The sequence below is a fragment of the Salvelinus fontinalis genome, unplaced genomic scaffold (assembly GCF_029448725.1).
Source record: "Salvelinus fontinalis isolate EN_2023a unplaced genomic scaffold, ASM2944872v1 scaffold_1232, whole genome shotgun sequence".
Lineage (NCBI taxonomy): Eukaryota > Metazoa > Chordata > Actinopteri > Salmoniformes > Salmonidae > Salvelinus > Salvelinus fontinalis.
The window spans coordinates 1-25,715 of record NW_026601441.1 but is presented as its reverse complement, the minus strand read 5'-3'; the positions used below and the strand labels follow the sequence as shown (position 1 = coordinate 25,715).

The 25,715-nt window shown below is 42.6% G+C and overlaps 2 protein-coding genes across 2 annotated transcripts; one reads left to right on the top strand and one right to left on the bottom strand.

Annotated features, from left to right (window-relative positions):
• Window positions 1–834: 834 nt before the first annotated feature.
• Window positions 835–2,969, bottom strand: LOC129848851 (gastrula zinc finger protein XlCGF71.1-like). The gene is made up of 2 exons (XM_055915945.1): window positions 2,965–2,969; window positions 835–2,415 (listed from the first exon to the last, which is right to left on the bottom strand). Exons 1-2 carry the CDS (start codon window positions 2,967–2,969, stop codon window positions 1,860–1,862), a joined length of 561 nt encoding a protein of 186 aa, XP_055771920.1. The 3' UTR covers window positions 835–1,859.
• A 10,275-nt stretch (window positions 2,970–13,244) lies between these two features.
• On the top strand, window positions 13,245–24,566 carry LOC129848850 (zinc finger protein ZFP2-like). The gene is made up of 2 exons (XM_055915944.1): window positions 13,245–13,311; window positions 19,974–24,566. The coding sequence occupies exons 1-2, from the start codon at window positions 13,245–13,247 to the stop codon at window positions 22,049–22,051; spliced, it is 2,145 nt and encodes a 714-aa protein (XP_055771919.1). The 3' UTR covers window positions 22,052–24,566.
• The last annotated feature ends 1,149 nt before the right edge of the window (window positions 24,567–25,715 follow it).

The following is a 25,715-nucleotide window of genomic DNA, read 5'->3' as shown; positions in this document are numbered from 1 at the left end:
CACATCTGACTCCTGATGATCAACCTCCTCCTTCACATCTGACTCCTGATGGTCAACCTCCTCCTTCACATCTGACTCCTGATGATCAACCTCCTCCTTCACATCTGACTCCTGATGATCAACCTCCTCCTTCACATCTGACTCCTGATGATCAACCTCCTCCTTCACATCTGACTCCTGATGATCAACCTCCTCCTTCACATTTGACTCCAGATGATCAACCTCCTCCTTCACATCTGACTCCTGATGATCAACCTACTCCTTCCTTCTGACTCCTGATGATCAACCTCCTCTAAATAAAATAAACTTGATTTAATTTGACTAACGAGGTGACAACAATCAGTTCGTCCTACGTACTAACGAGCTAGACGTGCTATACGTGCTAACGAGCTAGACGTGCTAAAGTCCAACCTAAAAACATAAATGGAAAAACCAAAGCCTGTAACACTTTCCAACTTAAGAAAACAAATATATCCTATGTTTTTGTTGGACAAGTTTGCTCACCACCGACAGAAAACAACTTCCATTTCACATAATCAACTACAATACTACTACAATATAAACATAGTGTCTACTGGCTGTCAACAATTAAAAACAAGAAAAAACACGTATTTCTAAATAATAATATACAATCGTATTATTTTTTAAATCCTTTTTCTTTCAATAGAATCCTAAAACTCACTAGCTTCTAGAACTCTCGTCCCCTTGGAGCCCCAAAAAAACTTGTCTCAAATACGGAAAAAATGTGTAGTCAAAACAAATTGTGATCCATGGCAACGCACTGGCTATGATGAATTACTAAATGTTACATGATTGTAAATATGAAAATCAAAACCAAATGTACACCCCTTTGTTAATATGTATTGGCAATAATTAACTTAATGGTGAGGCATGGAATAACAAAACATGTATCTTTTGTCAGGCTGAATGTTTGAAGAATGAGGTGATTTGAGTCATGCTTCTTCAGTAGTGGAATAAAGACAATTAGCATTTGAATGTTGTCAAGAAATACTGGAGTGATGTCAGATTGTTAATAAAATTGATTATATACCAATTTATTATACTACTTTCATGTGTGTATATACACAAACATCTGCAACAATTATCATATTACATGAATTTTTAAACAAGCAGCTTTTTCAACTTGTAGAAAACAGCTAGCTACATTTTGAAGTGCTGCATTTTGATTAAAGTGGGTCACCAACGCAGTAAGTGTAACACAGCTCTTTTTATGTTAGTCACTTTTTGTTAAATAATACTCTTTCAATTCAGAGCCTGGATTTTCTCCTGAGGCTAATATCCATATCATGCTGCAATCAATTGAACAGGGCAAAGGGTAAGGTAGAACATCATTAAAATACTCCTACTACAATGTTAAAACATTCTACATTGTGACATCATTAAAATACTCCTACAACAATGTTAAAACATTCTACATTGTGACATCATTAAAATACTCCTACTACAATGTTAAAACATTCTACATTGTGACATCATTAAAATACTCCTACTACAATGTTAAAACATTCTACATTGTGACATCATTAAAATACTCCTACTACAATGTTAAAACATTCTACATTGTGACATCATTAAAATACTCCTACTACAATGTTAAAACATTCTACATTGTGACATCATTAAAATACTCCTACTACAATGTCAAAACATTCTACATTGTGACATCATTAAAATACTCCTACTACAATGTTAAAACATTCTACATTGTGACATCATTAAAATACTCCTACTACAATGTTAAAACATTCTACATTGTGACATCATTAAAATACTCCTACTACAATGTTAAAACATTCTACATTGTGACATTATTTCATTGATATCATGAAACAACTTCTTCATGTATGCATTTTCTGATGTTTGATCAGACATCTTTTATCAGAGTATCTCTTGTCACATTGATCACAGCTATAAGATTTCTCTCCTGTGTGTGTTCTCTGGTGTATCGTCAGCTGGCTAGATGTAGGAAAACTCTTCTCACAATGATTACAGCTATAAGGTTTCTCTCCTGTGTGTGTTCTCTGGTGTGCAGTCAGACGGCTTGATGTAGTAAAACTCTTCTCACATTGATCACAGCTATAAGGTTTCTCTCCTGTGTGTGTTCTCTGGTGTGAAGTCAGCTGGCTAGATGTAGGAAAACTCTTCTCACAATGATTACAACTATAAGGTTTCTCTCCTGTGTGTGTTCTCTGGTGTACAGTCAGATGGCTTGATGTAGTAAAACTCTTCTCACATTGATCACAGCTATAAGGTTTCTCTCCTGTGTGTGTTCTCTGGTGTACAGTCAGATGGCTTGATGTAGGAAAACTCTTCTCACAATGATTACAACTATAAGGTTTCTCTCCTGTGTGTGTTCGCTGGTGTATTTTAAGTTCTGATGAAGATGTGCAACCTTTCCCACAGTCAGAGCAGCAATGAGATTTCTTCACTGTGGGTCTCTGCTGGTGTTTCTGGAGGAGTTCTGATGTGGAGAGACTCTTCTCTGCCTCGTCAGCATCATGAGGTTGTTGAGGCTTCCCAGAGGATCCACGATAGTCACGTCTCTCTCCTGTGTGAACAAGTCAGACAGATGGTTAAAGGCCCGCAACAGCAGAAATCCACTGTAAAAGGTGATGTGTAGCCATGATGTTGTACAAACAATGACGTCTGTAATGAATGTTCATTATTTGACATTTGTCTTAAGATTGTCAAGTTAACAACAATAGCCATATAACGTGTCAGGTAACTTATTTGAAATGTCATTACTTAATTACATTGCTCAACATTTGTCATAACTATTTAAAGCAGTTCATTTGTATCCGCTCTCTCGTTGGACTTCGGCTGCATATTTTCCCCCATTTTCTTCAAATCTGAAAACGTTGAAGCCACAACCATTTCCTGAAGAATTGCATTATGGGCCCTAAAGTACTGCGTGTTTACATCATATTTTGGCGAATTTAGTACGACATTCGGGAACTTTTGGCAGACTAACTACATCATACCATGACCAATAAGCAGACTATATACTCTATTAACATCACACATAGAATACTCATACTAACTACATCATACCATGACCAATAAGCAGACTATATACTCTATTAACATCACAAATAGAATACTCATAGGGTATCAGCCTGAGCTATTTAAAAACACTTTTTCAACATTTCAAGATAGCAGTTAGTTTAGTTTGATGTAAATAAAGATAGCTGAGAAGTGGGACTGTGTCATTGTTTCTGACAAGATCTCTCATTGATATCGGGTTCAGCCACCAGGGGGCACCAAACCTCTTTGAAAAGTTCATGTGAATAGTTACCACTTCTCAGGAGATGATAGACTTAGCCTTTCAAATGTTTTGTAATGATGGAATGGCTATTGAACAGAACTTTAAAACCGGGTTTTGTTGTATTTACCAGTACATGAAATCACACATTTGACCTTTATGCTCACTGAGTCTGTACATAGTCAAAGCTTTCCTTAAGTTTGGGTCAGTCACAGTGGTCAGGTATTCTGCCCTCTCTCCGCCTCTTTCCCATTTCACTCCCTCTCTCCGCCTCTTTCCCTTTTCACTCCCTCTCTCCGCCTCTCTCCCTCTCTCCGCCTCTCTCCCTTTTCACTCCCTCTCTCCGCCTCTTTCCCTTTTCACTCCCTCTCTCCGCCTCTTTCCCTTTTCACTCCCTCTCTCCGCCTCTCTCCCTTTTCACTCCCTCTCTCCGCCTCTTTCCCTTTTCACTCCCCTCTCTCCGCCTCTCTCCCTTTTCACTCCCCTCCGCCTCTATCCCTTTTCACTCCCTCTCTCCGCCTCTCTCCCTTTTCACTCCCTCTCTCCCTTTTCACTCCCCTCTCTCTGCCTCTCTCCCTTTTCACTCCCTCTCCCCGCCTCTCTCCCTTTTCACTCCCTCTCTCCGCCTCTCTCCCTTTTCACTCCCTCTCTCCGCCTCTCTCCCTTTTCACTCCCCCTCTCCGCCTCTCTCCCTTTTCACTCCCCCTCTCCGCCTCTTTCCCTTTTCACTCCCTCTCTCTCCCCTTTCACTCCCTCTCTCTCCCTTTTCACTCCGCCTCTCTCCCTTTTCACTCCCCTCTCTCCGCCTCTCTCCCTTTTCACTCCCCTCTCTCCGCCTCTCTCCCTTTTCACTCCCCTCTCTCCGCCTCTCTCCCTTTTCACTCCCTCTCCCTCCCTAAGAACTTCCCATTTCAATCAATAAGGATTGCAGTTGTGGGTGACTATCTGGGTGGATCAGACTGGGAGGCTGGTATTCTGACCTGGGCTGGAGCAGACTGGGAGGCTGGTATTCTGACCTGGGCTGGAGCAGACTGGGAGGCTGGTATTCTGACCTGGGCTGGAGCAGACTGGGAGGCTGGTATTCTGACCTGGGCTGGAGCAGACTGGGAGGCTGGTTTTCTGACCTGGGCTGGAGCACACTGTGTTGGAGCAGACTGAGAGGCTGGTTGGCTGACCTGGGCTGGAGCAGACTGAGAGGCTGGTATTCTGACCTGGGCTGGAGCAGACTGGGAGGCTGGTATTCTGACCTGGGCTGGAGCACACTGTGTTGGAGCAGACTGAGAGGCTGGTTGGCTGACCTGGGCTGGAGCAGACTGAGAGGCTGGTATTCTGACCTGGGCTGGAGCAGACTGAGAGGCTGGTATTCTGACCTGGGCTGGAGCACACTGTGTTGGAGCAGACTGAGAGGCTGGTATTCTGACCTGGGCTGGAGCACACTGTGCTGGAGCAGACTGGGAGGCTGGTATTCTGACCTGGGCTGGAGCACACTGTGCTGAGGCAGACTGTGAGACTGGTATTCTGACCTGGGCTGGAGCAGACTGGGAGACTGGTATTCTGACCTGGGCTGGAGCAGACTGGGAGACTGGTATTCTGACCTGGGCTGGAGCAGACTGGGAGGCTGGTATTCTGACCTGGGCTGGAGCACACTGTGCTGGAGCAGACTGGGAGGCTGGTATTCTGACCTGGGCTGGAGCAGACTGGTAGGCTGGAGCAGAATGGGAGACTGGTATTCTGACCTGGGCTGGAGCAGACTGGGAGGCTGGTATTCTGACCCGGGCTGGAGCAGACTGTGCTGGAGCAGACTGGGAGACTGGTATTCTGACCTGTGCTGGAGCAGACTGGGAGACTGGTATTCTGACCTGGGCTGGAGCAGACTGGGAGACTGGTATTCTGACCTGGGCTGGAGCACACTCTGTTGGAGCAGACTGGGAGACTGGTATTCTGACCTGGGCTGGAGCAGACTGGGAGGCTGGTATTCTGACCTGGGCTGGAGCACACTGTGTTGGAGCAGACTGGGAGACTGGTATTCTGACCTGGGCTGGAGCAGACTGGGAGACTGGTATTCTGACCTGGGCTGGAGCAGACTGGTAGGCTGGTGCAGTGTCATCAGGCTGTGTGGTGGAGGCCATCCTGTTCTCGGGTTCTGCTTGTGTTATGCCAACCACCAGGTCATTATTACCACCAGGTCATTATAACCACCAGGTCATTATTACCACCAGGTCATTAGAACCACCAGGTCATTAGAACCACCAGGTCATTATTACCACCAGGTCATTAGAACCACCAGGTCATTATTACCACCAGGTCATAATTACCACCAGGTCATTATTACCACCAGGTCATTATTACCACCAGGTCATTATAACCACCAGGTCATTATTACCACCAGGTCTATAGAACCATCAGGTCATTATAACCACCAGGTCATTATAACCACCAGGTCATTATTACCACCAGGTCATTATAACCACCAGGTCATTATTACCACCAGGTCATTATTACCACCAGGTCATTATAACCACCAGGTCATTATTACCACCAGGTCATTATTACCACCAGGTCATTAGAACCACCAGGTCATTATAACCACCAGGTCATTATTACCACCAGGTCATTATAACCACCAGGTCATTAGAACCACCAGGTCATTAGAACCACCAGGTCATTAGAACCACCAGGTCATTATAACCACCAGGTCATTATAACCACCAGGTCATTATTACCACCAGGTCATTAGAACCACCGGGTCATTAGAACCACCAGGTCATTAGAACCACCAGGTCATTAGAACCACCAGGTCAGGGAGAAAAGACTCACCTTGTCGCTCAGGTAGGGTATCAGCCTGAGCTATTTAAAAACACTTTTTCAACATTTCAAGATAGCAGTTAGTTTAGTTTGATGTAAATAAAGATAGCTGAGAAGTGGGACTGTGTCATTGTTTCTGACAAGATCTCTCATTGATATCGGGTTCAGCCACCAGGGGGCACCAAACCTCTTTGAAAAGTTCATGTGAATAGTTACCACTTCTCAGGAGATGATAGACTTAGCCTTTCAAATGTTTTGTAATGATGGGATGGCTATTGAACAGAACTTTAAAACCTGGTTTTCTTGTATGTACCAGCTCATGAAATCACACATTTGACATTTATGCTCACTGAGTCTGTCTCTCCCTTTTCAATCCCTCTCTCCGCCTCTCTCCCTTTTCACTCCCTCTCTCCGCCTCTCTCCCTTTTCACTCCCTCTCTCCGCCTCTCTCCTTTTTCACTCCCCCTCTCCGCCTCTCTCTCTTTTCACTCCCTCTCTCCGCCTCTCTGTCAAAGCTTTCCTTAAGTTTGGGTCAGTCACAGTGGTCAGGTATTCTGCCCTTTCTCCGCCTCTCTCCCTTTTCACTCCCCTCTCTCCCTCCCTCTCTCCGCCTCTCTCCCTTTTCACTCCCTCTCGCCGCCTCTCTCCCTTTTCACTCCCTCTCTCTGCCTCTCTCCCTTTTCACTCCCTCTCTCTGCCTCTCTCCCTTTCCAATCCCTCTCTCCGCCTCTCTCCCTTTTCACTCCCTCTCTCCGCCTCTCTCCCTTTTCACTCCCTCTCTCCGCCTCTCTCCCTTTTCACTCCCTCTCTCCGCCTCTCTCCCTTTTCACTCCCTCTCTCCGCCTCTCTCCCTTTTCACTCCCTCTCTCCGCCTCTCTCCCTTTCCACTCCCTCTCTCCGCCTCCCTCCCTTTCCACTCCCTCTCTCCGCCTCTCTCCCTTTTCACTCCCTCTCTCCGCCTCTCTCCCTTTTCACTCCCTCTCTCCGCCTCTCTCCCTATTCACTCCCTCTCTCCGCCTCTCTCCCTATTCACTCCCTCTCTCCGACTCTCTCCCTTTTCACTCCCTCTCTCCGCCTCTCTCCCTTTTCACTCCCTCTCTCCGCCTCTCTCCCTTTTCACTCCCTCTCTCCGCCTCTCCCTTTTCACTCTCTCCGCCTCTCTCCCTTTTCACTCCCCCTCTCCGCCTCTCTCCCTTTTCACTCCCTCTCTCTCCCTTTTCACTCCGCCTCTCTCCCTTTTCACCCCCATCTCTCCGCCTCTCTCCCTTTTCACTCCCCTCTCTCCACCTCTCTCCCTTTTCACTCCCTCTCCTTCTCTAAGAACTTCCCATTTGAATCAATAAGGATTGCAGTTGTGGGTGACTATCTGGCTGGAGCAGACTGGGAGACTGGTATTCTGACCTGGGCTGGAGCAGACAGGGAGACTGGTATTCTGACCTGGGCTGGAGCAGACTGGGAGGCTGGTATTCTGACCTGGGCTGGAGCACACTGTGCTGGAGCAGACTGAGAGGCTGGTTGGCTGACCTGGGCTGGAGCAGACTGGGAGGCTGGTATTCTGACCTGGGCTGGAGCACACTGTGCTGGAGCAGACTGGGAGACTGGTATTCTGACCTGGGCTGGAGCAGACTGGGAGACTGGTATTCTGACCTGGGCTGGAGCAGACTGGGAGACTGGTATTCTGACCTGGGCTGGAGCAGACTGGGAGGCTGGTATTCTGACCTGGGCTGGAGCACACTGTGCTGGAGCAGACTGGGAGGCTGGTATTCTGACCTGGGCTGGAGCAGACTGGTAGGCTGGAGCAGAATGGGAGACTGGTATTCTGACCTGGGCTGGAGCAGACTGGGAGGCTGGTATTCTGACCCGGGCTGGAGCAGACTTTGCTGGAGCAGACTGGGAGACTGGTATTCTGACCTGTGCTGGAGCAGACTGGGAGACTGGTATTCTGACCTGGGCTGGAGCAGACTGGGAGACTGGTATTCTGACCTGGGCTGGAGCACACTCTGTTGGAGCAGACTGGGAGACTGGTATACTGACCTGGGCTGGAGCAGACTGGGAGACTGGTATTCTGACCTGGGCTGGAGCAGACTGGTAGGCTGGTGCAGTGTCATCAGGCTGTGTGGTGGAGGCCATCCTGTTCTCGGGTTCTGCTTGTGTTATGCCAACCACCAGGTCATTATTACCACCAGGTCATTAGAACCACCAGGTCATTAGAACCACCAGGTCATTAGAACCACCAGGTCATTATAACCACCAGGTCATTATAACCACCAGGTCATTAGAACCACCAGGTCATTAGAACCACCAGGTCATTATTACCACCAGGTCATTGGAACCACCAGGTCAGGGATTTAGCCAACTAGCTATTAGCCTAACCAGCGTAGCCAACCAGCTAACGTTAGCTATTTAGCCAACTAGCTATTAGCCTAACCAGCGTAGCCAACCAGCACCGAGACCATTTAGAAACAAACTAACAAAACCTAAACGTGTTTGCAGATCAAAAGATCAGAGACAAACAGAATGATGGGAGAAAATTAACCTTCAGAAGTCATTGATCAATGCTGATAAAGTGACACACTGCTTCAATAATAATGAGTAGTTCTTTATGATGTAAGGTGATTTGTAGAGCAGTCAGTTGGCAGTCGCCAGCAGTGTCGAACCAAACCAAACCAATCAGGTGGTTGTTCGATTAAATGAATCTTCAGACGTCGTTGATCACGTGCTGCTGATAAAGTGATACAGGCATCGGCACACTGCTTTGAAGTTTAATGCTTTCAAGGTCTCGTACCTCCAGTATCAAACATAACATCCCCATCGAAAAGTTTACAAAATCAAAAAGGAGCAAGCAGGTTGATTTCCTCTGTCATTTTGAGCCCACGGCAAGAAGGCACCAGAGCCCACCGTGCTAACAGGTTCCCACTAGATAACACAACCACACAGTTAATGAAAAGCATGAGGTGAAGCTTGAGCTAGATGTCAACCTATCGAGCTAGTGTGACCTTCCTGGTCTCTCAAGTCACTGAGTCAAAACAGGAAGGAGCAATGGATGGATAGTTAATTTATTTCCAAAGCTGCAATGATGGGACACACACAGTCTGGATGAATGATCAGTAGTTAATTTAGAACCAGGAACAGATATAGCCCTTGGTTCTCTCCTGACCTGACTGCCCTTAACCAACAGAAAAACATCCTATGGCGTTCTGCATTAGCATCGAACAGCCCCCGTGATATGCAACTTTTCAGGGAAGCCAGAAACCAATATACACAGGCAGTTAGAACAGCCAAGGCTAGCTTTTTCAAGCAGAAATTTGCTTCCTGCAACACAAATTCAAAAAAGTTCTGGGACACCGTAAAGTCCATGGAGAATAAGAACACCTCCTCCCAGCTTCCAACCGCTCTGAAGATAGGAAACACTGTCACCACCGACAAATCCACTATAATTGAGAATTTCAATAAGCATTTTTCTACGGCTGGCCATGCTTTCCACCTGGCTGCCCCTACCCCGGACAACAGCACTGCCCTCCCCTCTGCTACTCGCCCAAGCCTTCCCCATTTCTCTTTCTCCCAAATACAGTCAGCTGATGTTCTTAATGAGCTGCAAAATCTGGACCCTTACAAATCAGCCGGGCTAGATAATCTGGACCCTTTCTTTCTAAAACTATCTGCTGAAATTGTTGCCACCCCTATTACTAGCCTCTTCAACCTCTCTTTCGTGTCGTCTGAGATCCCCAAAGATTGGAAAGCAGCTGCGGTTATCCCCCTCTTCAAAGGGGGGGACACCCTTGACCCTAACTGCTACAGACCTATATCTATCCTACCCTCCCTTTCTAAGGTCTTCGAAAGCCAAGTCAACAAACAGATTACCGACCATTTCGAATCACACCACACCTTCTCCGCTATGCAATCTGGTTTCAGAGCTGGTCATGGGTGCACCTCAGCCACGCTCAAGGTCATAAACGATATCGTAACCGCCATCGATAGGAAACTATACTGTGCAGCCGTATTCATTGACCTGGCCAAGGCTTTTGACTCTGTCAATCACCACATCCTCATTGGCAGACTCGACAGCCTTGGTTTCTCTAATGATTGCCTCACCTGGTTCACCAACTACTTCTCTGATAGAGTTCAGTGTGTCAAATCGGAGGGTCTGTTGTCCGGGCCTCTGGCAGTCTCTATGGGGGTGCCACAGGGTTCAATTCTTGTACCGACTCTCTTCTCTGTTTACATCAATGATGTCGCTCTTGCTGCTGGTGATTCTCTGATCCACCTCTACGCAGACGACACTATTCTGTATACTTCTGGCCCTTCTTTTGACACTGTGTTAACAACCCTCCAGGCGAGCTTCAATGCCATACAACTCTCCTTCCGTGGCCTCCAACTGCTCTTAAACACAAGTAAAACCAAATGCATGCTCTTCAACCGATCGCTGCCTGCTCCTGCCCGCCTGTCCAATATCACTACTTTGGACGGCTCTGACTTAGAATATGTGGACAACTACAAATACCTAGGTGTCTGGTTAGACTGTAAACTCTCCTTCCAGACCCACATCAAACATCTCCAATCCAAAGTCAAATCTAGAATTGGCTTCCTATTCCGCAACAAAGCATCCTTTACTCATGCTGCCAAACATACCCTTGTAAAACTGACCATCCTACCAATCCTCGACTTCGGTGATGTCATTTACAAAATAGCCTCCAAAACCCTACTCAATAAATTGGATGCAGTCTATCACAGTGCCATCCGTTTTGTCACCAAAGCCCCATATACTACCCACCACTGCGACCTGTACACTCTCGTTGGCTGGCCCTCGCTTCATACTCATCGCCAAACCCACTGGTTCCAGGTCATCTACAAGACCCTGCTAGGTAAAGTCCCCCCTTATCTCAGCTCGCTGGTCACCATAGCAGCACCTACCTGTAGCACGCGCTCCAGCAGGTATATCTCTCTAGTCACCCCCAAAACCAATTCTTCCTTTGGACGCCTCTCCTTCCAGTTCTCTGCTGCCAATGACTGGAACGAACTACAAAAATCTCTGAAACTGGAAACACCTATCTCCCTCACTAGCTTTAAGCACCAGCTGTCAGAGCAGCTCATAGATTACTGCACCTGTACATAACCCATCTACAATTTAGCCCAAACAACTACCTCTTTACCTACTGTATTTATTTATTAATTTATTTTGCTCCTTTGCACCCCATTATTTCTGTCTCTACTTTGCACTTTCTTCCAATGCAAACCAACCATTCCAGTGTTTTTTTTTAGTTTTTATTTTACTTGCTGTGTTGTACTCACTTCGCCTCCATGGCCTTTTTATATTTTTATTTATTTATACATATATCTGTTTGCCTTCACCTCCCTTATCTCACCTCACTTGCTCACATTGTATATAGACTTATTTTATTTTTTCACTGCATTATTGACTGTATGTTTGTTTTACTCCATGTGTAACTATGTGTGTTGTATGTGTCGAACTGCTTTGCTTTATCTTGGCCAGGTCGCAATTGTAAATGAGAACGTGTTCTCAATTTGCCTACCTGGTTAAATAAAGGTTAAATAAATAAATAAAATAGTGACGGGATATAAATAGCACTCCCACAGCAATTCTCCATTAATCTGCCCTATAATATACTAACAAAAAACAATTGAAATGTCTATCAAAGTCATTGTGATCATATAGTGGATTTAACAATTCCTACTAATTCCTAATTTACTATAATAAAATAAATACATTGTTTCCATGTGTCTCATATTCATTCACTGTCATCCATTTTACTATCAAAATATATCAAATTAACCTGGAAAATGACTAAATGTCCCCCTCTGGTGGTGAAGAAGTATAATACACCTAAACTAACAAATCCGGGCTGATCAACTGGCTGGTGTTCATGAGTTTATAGAACATGTACTTTATACATTTGTCATAAATGACCTGCATTGATGAGACACACAGTGTGGATGAACGATCAGTAGTCGAAAGGGTAAAAATAGCACTCCTAAAGAAGATGCATTTTCCAGTTAGATACCAACTTGAAAGAGGAAACTTTAGCATAAAACCCACATGGAAAACTGAGACTCGGCAAATAACATATAAAGAGAGGCTTACTTGACACTAAACCAACAACAGTAGTTACTAAAACATAAATCGCTAATGTATGATTTAAAAGGTGGATTTTATGATGTAATGTCAACTTTATACATTTCTATCCCAGGACCACTCAATTTTCTAATTCTCCAAAAACCTGCTGTGGATTACCCAGAATCCAATACTTTTATCACTGAGTGTATTACACCGAGTGTAATGTAAACACACGAGCAGCGCAGCGGTCTAAGGTACTGCACCTCAGTGCTAGAGGCGTCACTACAGACCCTGGTTCAAATCCAGGCTGTATCATAACAGGCCGTGATTGGGAGTCCCATAAGGCAGCGCACAATTGGCCCAGCATCGTCTGGGTCTGGGTTTGGCCGGGGTAGGCCGTCAATGCAAATAATAATTTGTTCTTAATAACTGACTTGCCTAGTTAAATAAAGATGAAATATATTTAAAACATGTAGCTTCATTACACCGTTACACTGGCATACAAACTCAGTAGCACAGAGTAGATCATCCATATGACCTTGGAAAATAGTGCATTGTGGGTAGTTTAGAAGATTTCCCGAAATAAATTAAAAAATATGTAATAACGCAAAAACATAACTGTTTGTACTTTTAGGTAACCATATCGTGACTACAACTAGCTTACTAAGTCTTTAACCACACTGTATTGTTACACTGGTGAGTAAAAACTAATGCTCCCTACACTTTAAACTTGTTGTCTGAAGATAAAATATACATTTTACTCAACTGCGTTACCCACTCCAGTCAGCAGATGGCGGTCTGCGACTTTAAGGTCATGCTGTTGGTGTGACGTATAATCTAGTGGACCGAATGCGTCTTTCAGCAGCAGCAACAATAGTTAGTCAGACACCTCCGTAGCTTGCTAGACAAAATAGCCGAACCAATATATCTCTTTAGACGCTTTAGTGTATATTAGCCACTGTGTTTTAAACCCACTTCTATCGTCTAGTTAGTTATCCGATTTAATTTCATATTTACGGTGTTATTAGTCAGCAAGCGGGCTTGTTAAGTTAGCATTAGCCTAGCTAGCTAACATCCCCGACCATGCGGTCACTAAGCTACTCTCCTGCTAAAGGAGATGAGGATATCACAGTAAAACAAGAAGTAGAGAGTGAGGCCGTTACTGTGAAAGAAGAGGAAGACGCGTTCAGAGTGAAAGAGGAAGAGGATGTTACAGTAAAAGGAGAAGGGGAGGCAGTTTATGGAGTTAAAGAGGAAGGAGAGATGACTGTTACATCCAAAACGGAGGAGGAAGAAGAGGAGGAAACTGGATATCTAGGCCCGGTTTCCCAAACGCATCTTAAGGCATCCAATGGTTCTAACGATGAATTTAGCCATAAGATGGTTTTGGGAAACCGTTCCCTGATTAACACTAGTAAGTACTGTCTTAAATACAGAGGCACAAACTCTGCAGTTGTTGAACTGATGTTTGGTGTTAAAGGGGTAATCTGCAATTGCTACATCCATATTGTGACTTTTAAATGTTTTATTTATAGCCATTGATTATTGAAGAATATAACACATGCCTCATGAGCTTAGTTCAACTGTTTCCCCCATCAGAACCCCAAATAAGCTTTTTTTACTCCAATGTTTAGAAACAATGTAAATCAACACTGTATCGCCTCAACATGGTTAAAATTATAATGTTGATATCATGGATGGTCAGTCCTTTCATCCATAGGTCTGTCTGTCTCTAGTTACATTTCTCCAACCCCATAATCATCTTATTACCAAAACAGTGGTGGAATGACAGATTTGTTATTGTTTGAACTGCAGATTGCTGGGTTGTGTGGGTTTTTTAAACAGCAACAAAATGGCTGCCCAGAGACTTGGTTTGGTAAACAGCTGAGGAATGGGGGAAGGAGAAGTGTAACCACTCTCAAATTCATAGGGAAAGATATTGTAGAAACCGTACCCAACAACTAGCGACCCCGTCAAGAGGTTCAGACATCTTGGTGTAACAGTTATAAGGTGTTGGCTTGACAGTCGCTGGACCCAGGTTTGAGTTCAGCTCAGGCTACACCCTGAATTCACTACACTATGAATACAAGGACTGGCCATCCATGATGTCATAATGATAGTTTAACCAGGTTTCTAGGATATATAGTATATTCTAGAATTCATCCATGATGTCATAATGATAGTTTAACAGGTTTCTAGGATATATAGTATATTCTAGAATTCATCCATGATGTCATAATGATAGTTTAACCAGGTTTCGAGGCTATATAGTATATTCTAGAATTGCCAGTGTAGATTTCCTGTAGGGTCAAATTGTTAGAGCTGTTGATAAATCATTGTATAATATTCAGCATTTATTTTCATGCCATTACATCAATAACGCCCAACCAGAAGAGAATAAACTCTTCCTGAACCACCTCCTCTTGCTGTCCTTCATACATTCTGACGTTGCTGGTAATAGGCTACACAAGCAGTCAGCAACCTACATTTGGAGTGCAAATGTATCTTACCATTTCTACTGATCTGGTGACAGTTATGATTTTCATATGTTCATTTTACTGGAACAGTTTCATTTCATTTATAATAGTATCTCAAACATTGTCTGTGATTAATCTACATTCTATCTAAATGAAAATTATACAAATCTAAAAGTAACTTTTATTGCCATTGCCACCTATGTAAAAAATAGCCTACATAAAGCCAACAAATAAAAATATTGCAAATAACTGTACTATAAATCACATGGCCTGTCCATAACGAACTTGAAACATTGTATAAAATATTCTGGGCCCTCAGTTTCCCGTGCCAGTGAGTTCTCGACCGACACAGCTGTAGGCTATTTGTGAAAGGGATAAGAAGTAATCAGGTGTTTTGACATTTCCACTGGATCAGAGCATTACGTTTTTCCCTTTTGTGCCGAGTGGTTATCGAAAGGGCGAGAGCTGGAAATATTTTTCAAATACTTTGAGGAGTTATTCTCCTTTGCAATTGACTTTGATTAGACTTTGTTTACTTGCTGTTTGAGGTGGGGGGGAAAAATGTGCTTTGAGAAGCTCCACAACTCAGTGGTGGTGCATTAAGACAATCAGAAATAATATCAGACATCCCCATATGGGCACATTTATAGGCCTACATTTGTGTGCAGGCCAGGTAGACTAGTCCTACTTCTATATGTGTAACAAGGTAGACTAGTTTTACATCTATATGTGTAACCAGGTAGACTAGTCCTACTTCTATATGTGTAACCAGGTAGACTAGTCCTACTTCTATATGTGTCACCAGGTAGACTAGTCCTACTTCTATATGTGTAACCAGGTAGACTAGTCCTACTTCTATATGTGTCACCAGGTAGACTAGTCCTACTTCTATATGTGTCACCAGGTAGACTAGTCCTACTTCTATATGTGTCACCAGGTAGACTAGTCCTACTTCTATATGTGTTGTCAGGTAGACTAGTCCTACTTCTATATGTGTTGTCAGGTAGACTAGTCCTACTTCTATATGTGTCGTCAGGTAGACTAGTCCTACTTCTATATGTGTTGTCAGGTAGACTAGTCCTACTTCTATATGTGTCACCAGGTAGACTAGTCCTACTTCTATATGTGTAACCAGGGAGACTAGTCCTACTTCTATATGTGTCACCAGGTAGACTAGTCCTACTTCTATATGTGTTGTCGGGTAGACTAGTTCTACTTCTATATGTGTCACCAGGTAGACTAGTCCTACTTCTATATGTGTAACCAGGTAGACTAGTTTTACATCTATATATGTAACCAGGTAGACTAGTTTTACATCTATATGTGTAACAAGGTAGACTAGTTTTACATCTATATGTGTAACCAGGTAGACTAGTCCTACTTCTATATGTGTCACCAGGTAGACTAGTCCTACTTCTATATGTGTAACCAGGTAGACTAGTCCTACTTCTATATGTGTCACCAGGTAGACTAGTCCTACTTCTATATGTGTCACCAGGTAGACTAGTCCTACTTCTATATGTGTCACCAGGTAGACTAGTCCTACTTCTATATGTGTTGTCAGGTAGACTAGTCCTACTTCTATATGTGTCACCAGGTAGACTAGTCCTACTTCTATATGTGTCACCAGGTAGACTAGTCCTACTTCTATATGTGTCACCAGGTAGACTAGTCCTACTTCTATATGTGTCACCAGGTAGACTAGTCCTACTTCTATATGTGTCACCAGGTAGACTAGTCCTACTTCTATATGTGTTGTCGGGTAGACTAGTTCTACTTCTATATGTGTCACCAGGTAGACTAGTCCTACTTCTATATGTGTCACCAGGTAGACTAGTCCTACTTCTATATGTGTCACCAGGTAGACTAGTCCTACTTCTATATGTGTTGTCGGGTAGACTAGTTCTACTTCTATATGCGTAACCAGGTAGACTAGTTCTACTTCTATCTGTGTAACCAGGTAGACTCGTCCTACTTCTATATGTGTTGTCGGGTAGACTAGTTCTACTTCTATATGTGTAACCAGGTAGACTGGTTCTACTTCTATATGTGTAACCAGGTAGACTAGTCCTACTTCTATATGCGTTGTCGGGTAGACTAGTCCTACTTCTATATGTGTAACCAGGTAGACTAGTCCTACTTCTATATGCGTTGTCGGGTAGACTAGTCCTACTTCTATATGTGTAACCAGGTAGACTAGTCCTACTTCTATATGCGTTGTCGGGTAGACTAGTCCTACTTCTATATGTGTAACCAGGTAGACTAGTCCTACTTCTATATGCGTTGTCAGGTAGACTAGTCCTACTTCTATATGTGTAACCAGGTAGACTAGTCCTACTTCTATATGTGTCACCAGGTAGACTAGTCCTACTTCTATATGTGTAACCAGGTAGACTAGTTCTACTTCTATATGTGTAACCAGGTAGACTAGTCCTACTTCTATATGCGTTGTCGGGTAGACTAGTCCTACTTCTATATGTGTAACCAGGTAGACTAGTCCTACTTCTATATGTGTAACCAGGTAGACTAGTCCTACTTCTATATGTGTAACCAGGTAGACTAGTCCTACTTCTATATGTGTTGTCGGGTAGACTAGTCCTACCTCTTTATGTGTTGTCGGGTAGACTAGTCCTACTTCTATATGTGTAACCAGGTAGACTAGTCGTACTTCTATATGTGTAACCAGGTAGACTAGTTCTACTTCTATATGTGTAACCAGGTAGACTAGTTCTACCTCTATATGTGTAACCAGGTAGACTAGTCCTACTTCTGTATGTGTAACCAGGTAGACTAGTCGTACTTCTATATGTGTAACCAGGTAGACTAGTCCTACTTCTATATGTGTAACCAGGTAGACTAGTCCTACTTCTATATGTGTAATCAGGTAGACTAGTTCTACTTCTATATGTGTAACCAGGTAGACTAGTCCTACTTCTATATGTGTAACCAGGTAGACTAGTCCTACTTCTGTATGTGTAACCAGGTAGACTAGTTCTACTTCTATATGTGTAACCAGGTAGACTAGTCCTACTTATATATGTGTGCAAATTAATTACTTACAAATCATACAACGTGATTTTCTGGATTTTTGTTTTAGATTCCGTCACTCACAGTTGAAGTGTACCTATGATAAAAAATTACAGACCTCTACATGCTTTGTAAGTAGGAAAACCTGCAAAATCGGCAGTGTATCAAATACTTGTTCTACCCAGTGTATATATTAAAAAATAAAAAAATAAATTTGCAGACACCCCTCCCCAGAGGTGTCTCATTATTGTGATTCATTGCTGATTCCTACCTGTAGCTCACTATGAGGTGTCTAGTGATAAAGGTTAAGGCAAGGCTTTCGACTCTGTCAATCACCACATTCTTATCGTCAGACTCAACAGCCTTGGTTTCTCAAATGACTGCCTCGCCTGCTTCACCAACTACTTCTCAGATAGAGTTCAGTGTGTCAAATCGGAGGGCCTGTTGTCCAGACCTCTGGCAGTCTCTATGGGGGTGCCACAGGGTTCAATTCTCGGGCCGACTCTTTTCTCTGTATATATCAATGATGTCGCTCTTGCTGCTGGTGATTCTCTGATCCACCTCTACGCAGACGACACCATTCTGTATACATCTGGCCCTTCTTTGGACACTGTGTTAACAAACCTCCAAATGAGCTTCAATGTCATACAACTCTCCTTCCGTGGCCTCCAACTGCTCTTAAACGCTAGTAAAACTAAATGCTCTTCAACCGATCGCTGCCCGCATCCGCCCGACTAGCATCACTACTCTGGATGGTTCTAACTTAGAATATGTGGACAACTACAATTACCTAGGTGTCTGGTTAGACTGTAAACTTTCCTTCCAGACTCACATTAAACATCTGCAATCCCAAATTAAATCTAGAATCTGCTTCCTATTTCACAACAAAGCCTCCTAAACTCATGCTGCCAAACATACCCTCGTAAAACTGACTATCCTGTCGATACTTACTTCAGTGATGTCATTTATAAAATAGCCTCCAACACTCTACTCAGCAAACTGGATGCAGTCTATCACAGTGTCATCCGTTTTGTCACCAAAGCCCCATATACCACCCACCGCTGCGACCTGTATGCTCTCGTTGGCTGGTCCTCGCTACATATTCATCGCTAAACCCACTGGCTCCAGGTCATCTATAAGTCTTTGCTAGGTAAAGCTCCGCCTTAACTCAGCTCACTGGTCACCATAGCAACACCCACCCATAGCATGGCCTGTTTATTGCCTTACCTCCTTACTCCATCACACTGTATATAGATTTTTATATTGTGTTATTGACTGTACTTTTGTTTATCCCATGTGTAACACTGTGTTGTTTTTTTGTTGCACTGCTTTGATTTTTCTTGGCCAGGTGGCAGTTGTGAATGAGAACTTGTTCTCAACTGGACACCTGGTTAAATAAAGGTGGGGGGAAAATGTAATTAAAAATACATTTACAAAATCATAACTTTATTGAGAACACCCAAATGGAGACTGTCATTAACGCGAATCTTCAATAATTAAACATATTTCTTAATACTGTAGCAAACATTATATTACACAGGACATTCAAACGAGCCTTACAATTATAATCCAAAGTAGTGTGAAATGAACTCATAAGCATCCTGGAAATGGAGGTTACTCCCCTGAGTTTTCCCCCATTCACATTCAGAATACACTGTGAAAAACTAAAATCTTTGCTCACCATTTTTGCTCCAGACAGATATACTACATCCATAACTTGTGGTTTCCTCATTAGCAGATATACTACATCCATTACTATCGGTTTCCTCATTAGCAGATATACTACATCCATAACTAGTGGTTTCCTCATTACCAGATATACTACATCCATAACTAGTGGTTTCCTCATTAGCAGATATACTACATCCATAACTAGTGGTTTCCTCATTACCAGATATACTACATCCATAACTAGTGGTTTCCTCATTAGCAGATATACTACATCCATAACTAGTGGTTTCCTCATTAGCAGGCAGGAATTTCTACAACCAAATTGCATGTGCATCGCCCTCGTGCCGCAATTTTATTAAACACAGAAAGGGGCTTATATTGGAGACCAAAGTCGTCTGGCACACTGCTTAGTTTCAACAACATGAATAACTTATTTCTAGTCTACAATCATCGATGTTACTACTAAAATATGACTATTCTTGCTCATTTTAAGACAATTGTCAAATAATTGTAACATTCATTACAGACGTCAATTGTTGTACAACATCATGGCTACGCTGTTGGCGTCACCTTTTACAGTGGATTTCCACTGTTGTGGGCCTTAAACCATTTGACTTTGTTGTTCACACAGGAGAGATACGGGACTATTGTGGATCCTCTGGGGAGCCTCAACAACCTCATGATGCTGAAGAGGCAGAGAAGAGTCTCTCCAGATCAGAACACGTCAAGAAACACCAGCAGAGATCCACAGGGAAGAAATCTCACTGCTGCTCTGACTGTGAGAAGAGATTCACCTCCACATCAGCCATTAAACTTCATCAGAGAATCCACACAGGAGAGAAACCTTATAGCTGTGATCAATGTGGGGAGAGGTTTACTAAATCTAGCAGTCTGACGAAACACCAGAGAACACACACAGGAGAGAAACCTTATAGCTGTGATCAATGTGGAAAGAGTTTTAGTCAATCTAGCTGTCTGAAAGTGCACCAGAGAACACACACAGGGGAGAAACCTTATAGCTGTGATCAATGTGGGAAGAGTTTTACTACATCTGGCTCTCTGACTTTACACCAGAGAACACACACAGGAGAGAAACCTTATAGCTGTGATCAATGTGGGAAGAGGTTTACTAAATCTAGCAGTCTGACGAAACACCAGAGAACACACACAGGAGAGAAACCTTATAGCTGTGATCAATGTGGGAAGAGTTTTTCTACTTCTGGCTCTCTGACAGTGCACCAGAGAATACACACAGGAGAGAAACCTTATAGCTGTGATCAATGTGGGAAGAGTTTTTCTACTTCTGGCTCTCTGACAGTGCACCAGAGAATACACACAGGAGATAAACCTTATAGCTGTGATCAATGTGGGAAGAGTTTTTATCATTCTAGTGAACTGACAGTGCACCAGAGAACACACACAGGAGAGAAACCTTATAGCTGTGATCAATGTGGAAAGAGTTTTAGTCAATCTAGCTGTCTGAAAGTGCACCAGAGAACACACACAGGGGAGAAACCTTATAGCTGTGATCAATGTGGAAAGAGTTTTAGTCAATCTAGCTGTCTGAAAGTGCACCAGAGAACACACACAGGGGAGAAACCTTATAGCTGTGATCAATGTGGGAAGAGTTTTACTACATCTGGCTCTCTGACTTTACACCAGAGAACACACACAGGAGAGAAACCTTATAGCTGTGATCAATGTGGGAAGAGGTTTACTAAATCTAGCAGTCTGACTAAACACCAGAGAATCCACACAGAAGAGAAACCTTATAGCTGTTATCAATGTGGGAAGAGTTTTTCTACTTCTCTCTATCGGGCAGTGCACCAGAGAACACACACAGGAGAGAAACCTTATAGCTGTGATCAATGTGGGAAGAGGTTTACTAAATTTAGGAGTCAGACTAGACACCTGAGAACACACACAGGAGAGAAATCTTATATCTGTGATCAATGTGGGAAGAGTTTTACTACATCAAGCAATCTGACTTCACACCAGAGAACACACACAGGAGAGAAATCTCATAGCTGTGGTCAATGTGGGAAGAGTTTTACTACTTCTGGCTCTCTGACAGTGCACCAGAGAACCCACACAGGAGAGAAACCTTATAGCTGTGATCAATGTGGGAAGAGTTTTACTACTTCTGGCTCTCTGACAGTGCACCAGAGAACACACACAGGAGAGAAACCTTATAGCTGTGCTCAATGTGGGAAAAGTTGTACTACATCAAGCAATCTGACTTCACACCAGAGAACACACACAGGAGAGAAATCTCATAGTTGTGATCAATGTGGGAAGAGTTTTATGACATCAAGTAATCTGACTACACACCAGAAAACACACACAGGAGAGAAACCTTGTAGCTGTGATCAATGTGGGAAGAGTTTTTCTACTTCTGGCTCTCTGACAGTGCACCAGAGAATACACACAGGAGATAAACCTTATAGCTGTGATCAATGTGGGAAGAGTTTTTGTCAATCTAGTATGCTGACAGTGCACCAGAGAACACACACAGGAGATAAACCTTATAGCTGTGATCAATGTGGGAAGAGTTTTAGTCAATCTAGCAATCTGACAGTGCACCAGAGAACACACACAGGAGAGAAACCTTATAGCTGTGATCAATGTGGGAAGAGTTTTACTAGATCTAGCTATCTGACAGTGCACCAGAGAACACATTCAGGAGAGAAATCGTATAGCTGTGACCAGAGGTAATCTGATAAAAGATCTCTGACTAAACATCAGAAAATACATGAAGGAGTTGTTTCATGATATCAATGAATTAATGTCACAATGTAGAATGTTTAAACATTGTAGTAGGAGTATTTTAATATTGTCACAATGTAGAAGCCTAAATGTTTGTCCCCTGTTCTATTGATTTCAACATGATATGGATATTATCCTCAGGGGGGAAATCCAGGCTCTGAATTGAAAGAGTACTATTTATGAGATTTAGTAAGTTCACATTATTCCCAGATTCAGTGTGGTTTTTGAGCTGCTAGTTTTAACAGTACGTGCAACCTCATCTCCCTCCTGTCGCACAAATGATTTTAGCATGAAATTGATTAGTTATGACAAATAAGTGTTGCGTTCCTTTGTTTAGCGACCCCTACATTTAAACGCATTCCAACATCACGTTTCCCCTCTAATCGATATCAGTGATTTATTGCTACTTGTCAAAACAGCGTTTCTGGTGCTTGTGCAGTTTATAAGGAGCTTGTTTAAAAAAATACAAGAAATATGATTATTGTGGCAGATGTTTGTGTAAATAGCACATGTTATGTTTAGGTTTTCAATTTATCCCAAACTGTTTCTGCATATTGGTTATTGATTTGGACACGTTAAAACTGTGTTTTGACATTGAGGCTATCCCACCTAGCAAAATGTAATTGAAAAGTCGTTGAAAATAAGACTATGCAATCAAATATTTTTTTTAACATTTTTTATTATACCATGCCTTACCATTAAGTGAATTATTGACAATACATATTAACAAAGGAGTGTCCATTTGGTTTTGATCATTCATATTTACAATTCATGTAACTTTTAGTAATCATAATTATTTATGCAATCAACTGACAATTTTCGGGTATAAATATATTGACATTGTTGCCCTTCTTTTAGAATAGCAGGGTTCATTCTCAGATGTGCCAACCCAAATGTACTAGAGCATGACATTGGGGACTGGCCCCCGATCCAACAACATGCCTATCGAGTGAACTCTGAAAAGAGAGAGAAGCTCCGCAGTGATTTGGAAAGTTACTGGATATTGCAGGAGTTTCCTCTTGAAATCAGACATGTCCGTGTTAAGGACAACTTAGTTGCTGATTGTTTCAAGGGTGGGCAGTCATTGTTTTGCGTTTAGCCATTGCGTTGCCATGGATCACAATTTATTTTGACTGCACGGTTTTCCGTATTGGAGATGAGTTTTGTTTGGGCTCGTTCCAAGGGGACGAGAGTTCTAGAAGCTAGTGAGTTTTAGGAAGATGAGAGTTCTAGAACATAATGAGTTTTAGGAAGACGAGAGTTCTAGAACATGGTGAGTTTTAGGAAGACGAGAGTTCTAGAAGCTATTGAGTTTTAGGATTCTATAGAATGAAAAAGGAGAAAAAAATAATACGATTGTATATTATTATTTAGAAATACGTGTTTTTTCTTGATTTTAATTGTTGACAGCCAGTAGACACTGTGTTTATATTGTAGAAGCATTGTAGTTGATTATGTGAAATGGAGGTTTTCTGTTTGGGGGTGAGCAAACATGTCCAACAAAAATTATAGGTTTTATTTGTTGTCTTAAGGGGGAAGGTGTTACAGGCTTTGGTTTTTCCATTTATGTTTTGAGGTTGGTCTTTATCACGTCTAGCTCGTTAGCACGTAGGACGCACCGATTCGTGTCACCTCGTTAGTCACTATGTGTTACACCTGTGCTGGCTTGTCCATCTCGTTAGTGGGAAGGTGTTTCACCTGAGCTGGTCCAGGTTCTATTTAAGAGTGTCTGGCCCATTGCTCCAGTTGTCTTGATAGATGTGGAGAGTCAACACCTTTAGTTGCGCCACCTTTTTGGTTTGCTTCCTGTCTTTAAGTTTGGTGTGGGTTTTTCATTTGTTTGCTTCTTCTTGGGCAGATTTAGTGGGTCTCATGGTGGGTGTCTTTTTTGTCCCAGTTGTTGTTACTAGTCAACTTTCAGTGACACTGAGAGCAAAACTGCAACATTATGTTATAATACTTTTATTGCATCAAATGGTTGTTTTATGCAACAGAATAGAGGGTTCTTTGAACTATAGTGTCTGTGTTTTCTACTGAGGATGGGCCACTGGGAGAAAACACTGACAGGAGATATACAATGTCTTTTGGGTGATAAAACCAATAGAGACCTTATTCCAGAGCATGAGTTAATGTTTCTGTTCTATATGGTACCAGGGAGAGATGACCCCAGGGCCAGACCCTGGTCTCTACACACAGAGTACTGTTTTTACAGCAGATACTGTCTTCTGAGAATTACAAGTATCTTTCATACAAATCTTAACCTTGTGACCCGTTCTATACATCTGTTGTTCGCTATGTAGGTTGAAAGGGGTGCATCTTGGCTGTAAAAGACCTTTGTAGTTTTGTCCTGTGGGTCGACCAGCCATCATTATCGTAGAGCATTCAATTGATTCACTTTATATGTGTACGTTGTATTTACCTGCTTCCTTATTAATAAGTGAATAAAGATTTAGTTTAAGAATAACTCTGACTTGTGTGGTAAGTTTCTCTCCTCATTTGATATTAAAGAAGTTAACCACCACATTTGGCGATGGGGATGTGAATCTTCACTTGGTGACCGCTCCTGGTGACCTGGCTCCTGACGACCTGGGTAAATGACCTGGCTCCTGACGACCTGGGTAAATGACCTGGCTCCTGACGACCTGGGTAAATGCCCTGGCTCCTGACGACCTGGGTAAATGACCTGGCTCCTGACGACCTGGGTAAATGACCTGGCTCCTGACGACCTGGGTAAATGCCCTCAAACCTAGTTTTTAAAAAAAGAGGTGAGCGAAACATGCAAAGTGTAGTTTATATAAAAGTCTAGTAAGCTCTGAGTGTGTATTCCTGTGTGAGCGGGGCACCTTGGAGGTGTAGACAGGGCCGAGTCAGTGGAGGATGATCTGAGTCAGTCGACTCTCACACTCTCACTAGAGTAATTTCTGAGAACATCTGAAAAGATCATTTGTATGCTAATAGATTTCAGTTTGTATTAACTGCTATGTAGGTTAAATGTACACTTCAAATGCAGCTGTCCTACAACATATCTGTACCTTCTTCTTGATCCCAATTGCATTGTGTCTATGTTCTGTCCTATAAGAATTTCAAAGGAAGAGAAAATGTGTCAAGCAATTAAATATATATATTAAATAAATATTGAAAGATAAATGGCATTGACATACAATGTAATGTAAAATAGAAGAACATATTGGAGAAAGCACAAGCCAAAACAGTACTGCCATACAGGCCTAATATCACATTTCAAGATATCTTTGTACACAAATTGTTCAATATTTTATCATTATACAAAAGAGGTAGTCTAGACACTGTATTAATACCATTATGCATTTGAATCCCATCTACAGCTACCATCTAAGATATTAATTTCCCTCCACAAGGGGGCGTACATGTAAAGTTTCCAAAATGGGATAGTATTGTCCATGTAACGTTTCCAAAATGGGATAGTATTGTACATGTAACGTTTCCAAAATGGGATAGTATTGTACATGTAACGTTTCCAAAATGGGATAGTATTGTACATGTAACGTTTCCAAAATGGGATAGTATTGTCCATGTAACGTTTCCAAAATGGGATAGTATTGTCCATGTAACGTTTCCAAAATGAGATAGTATT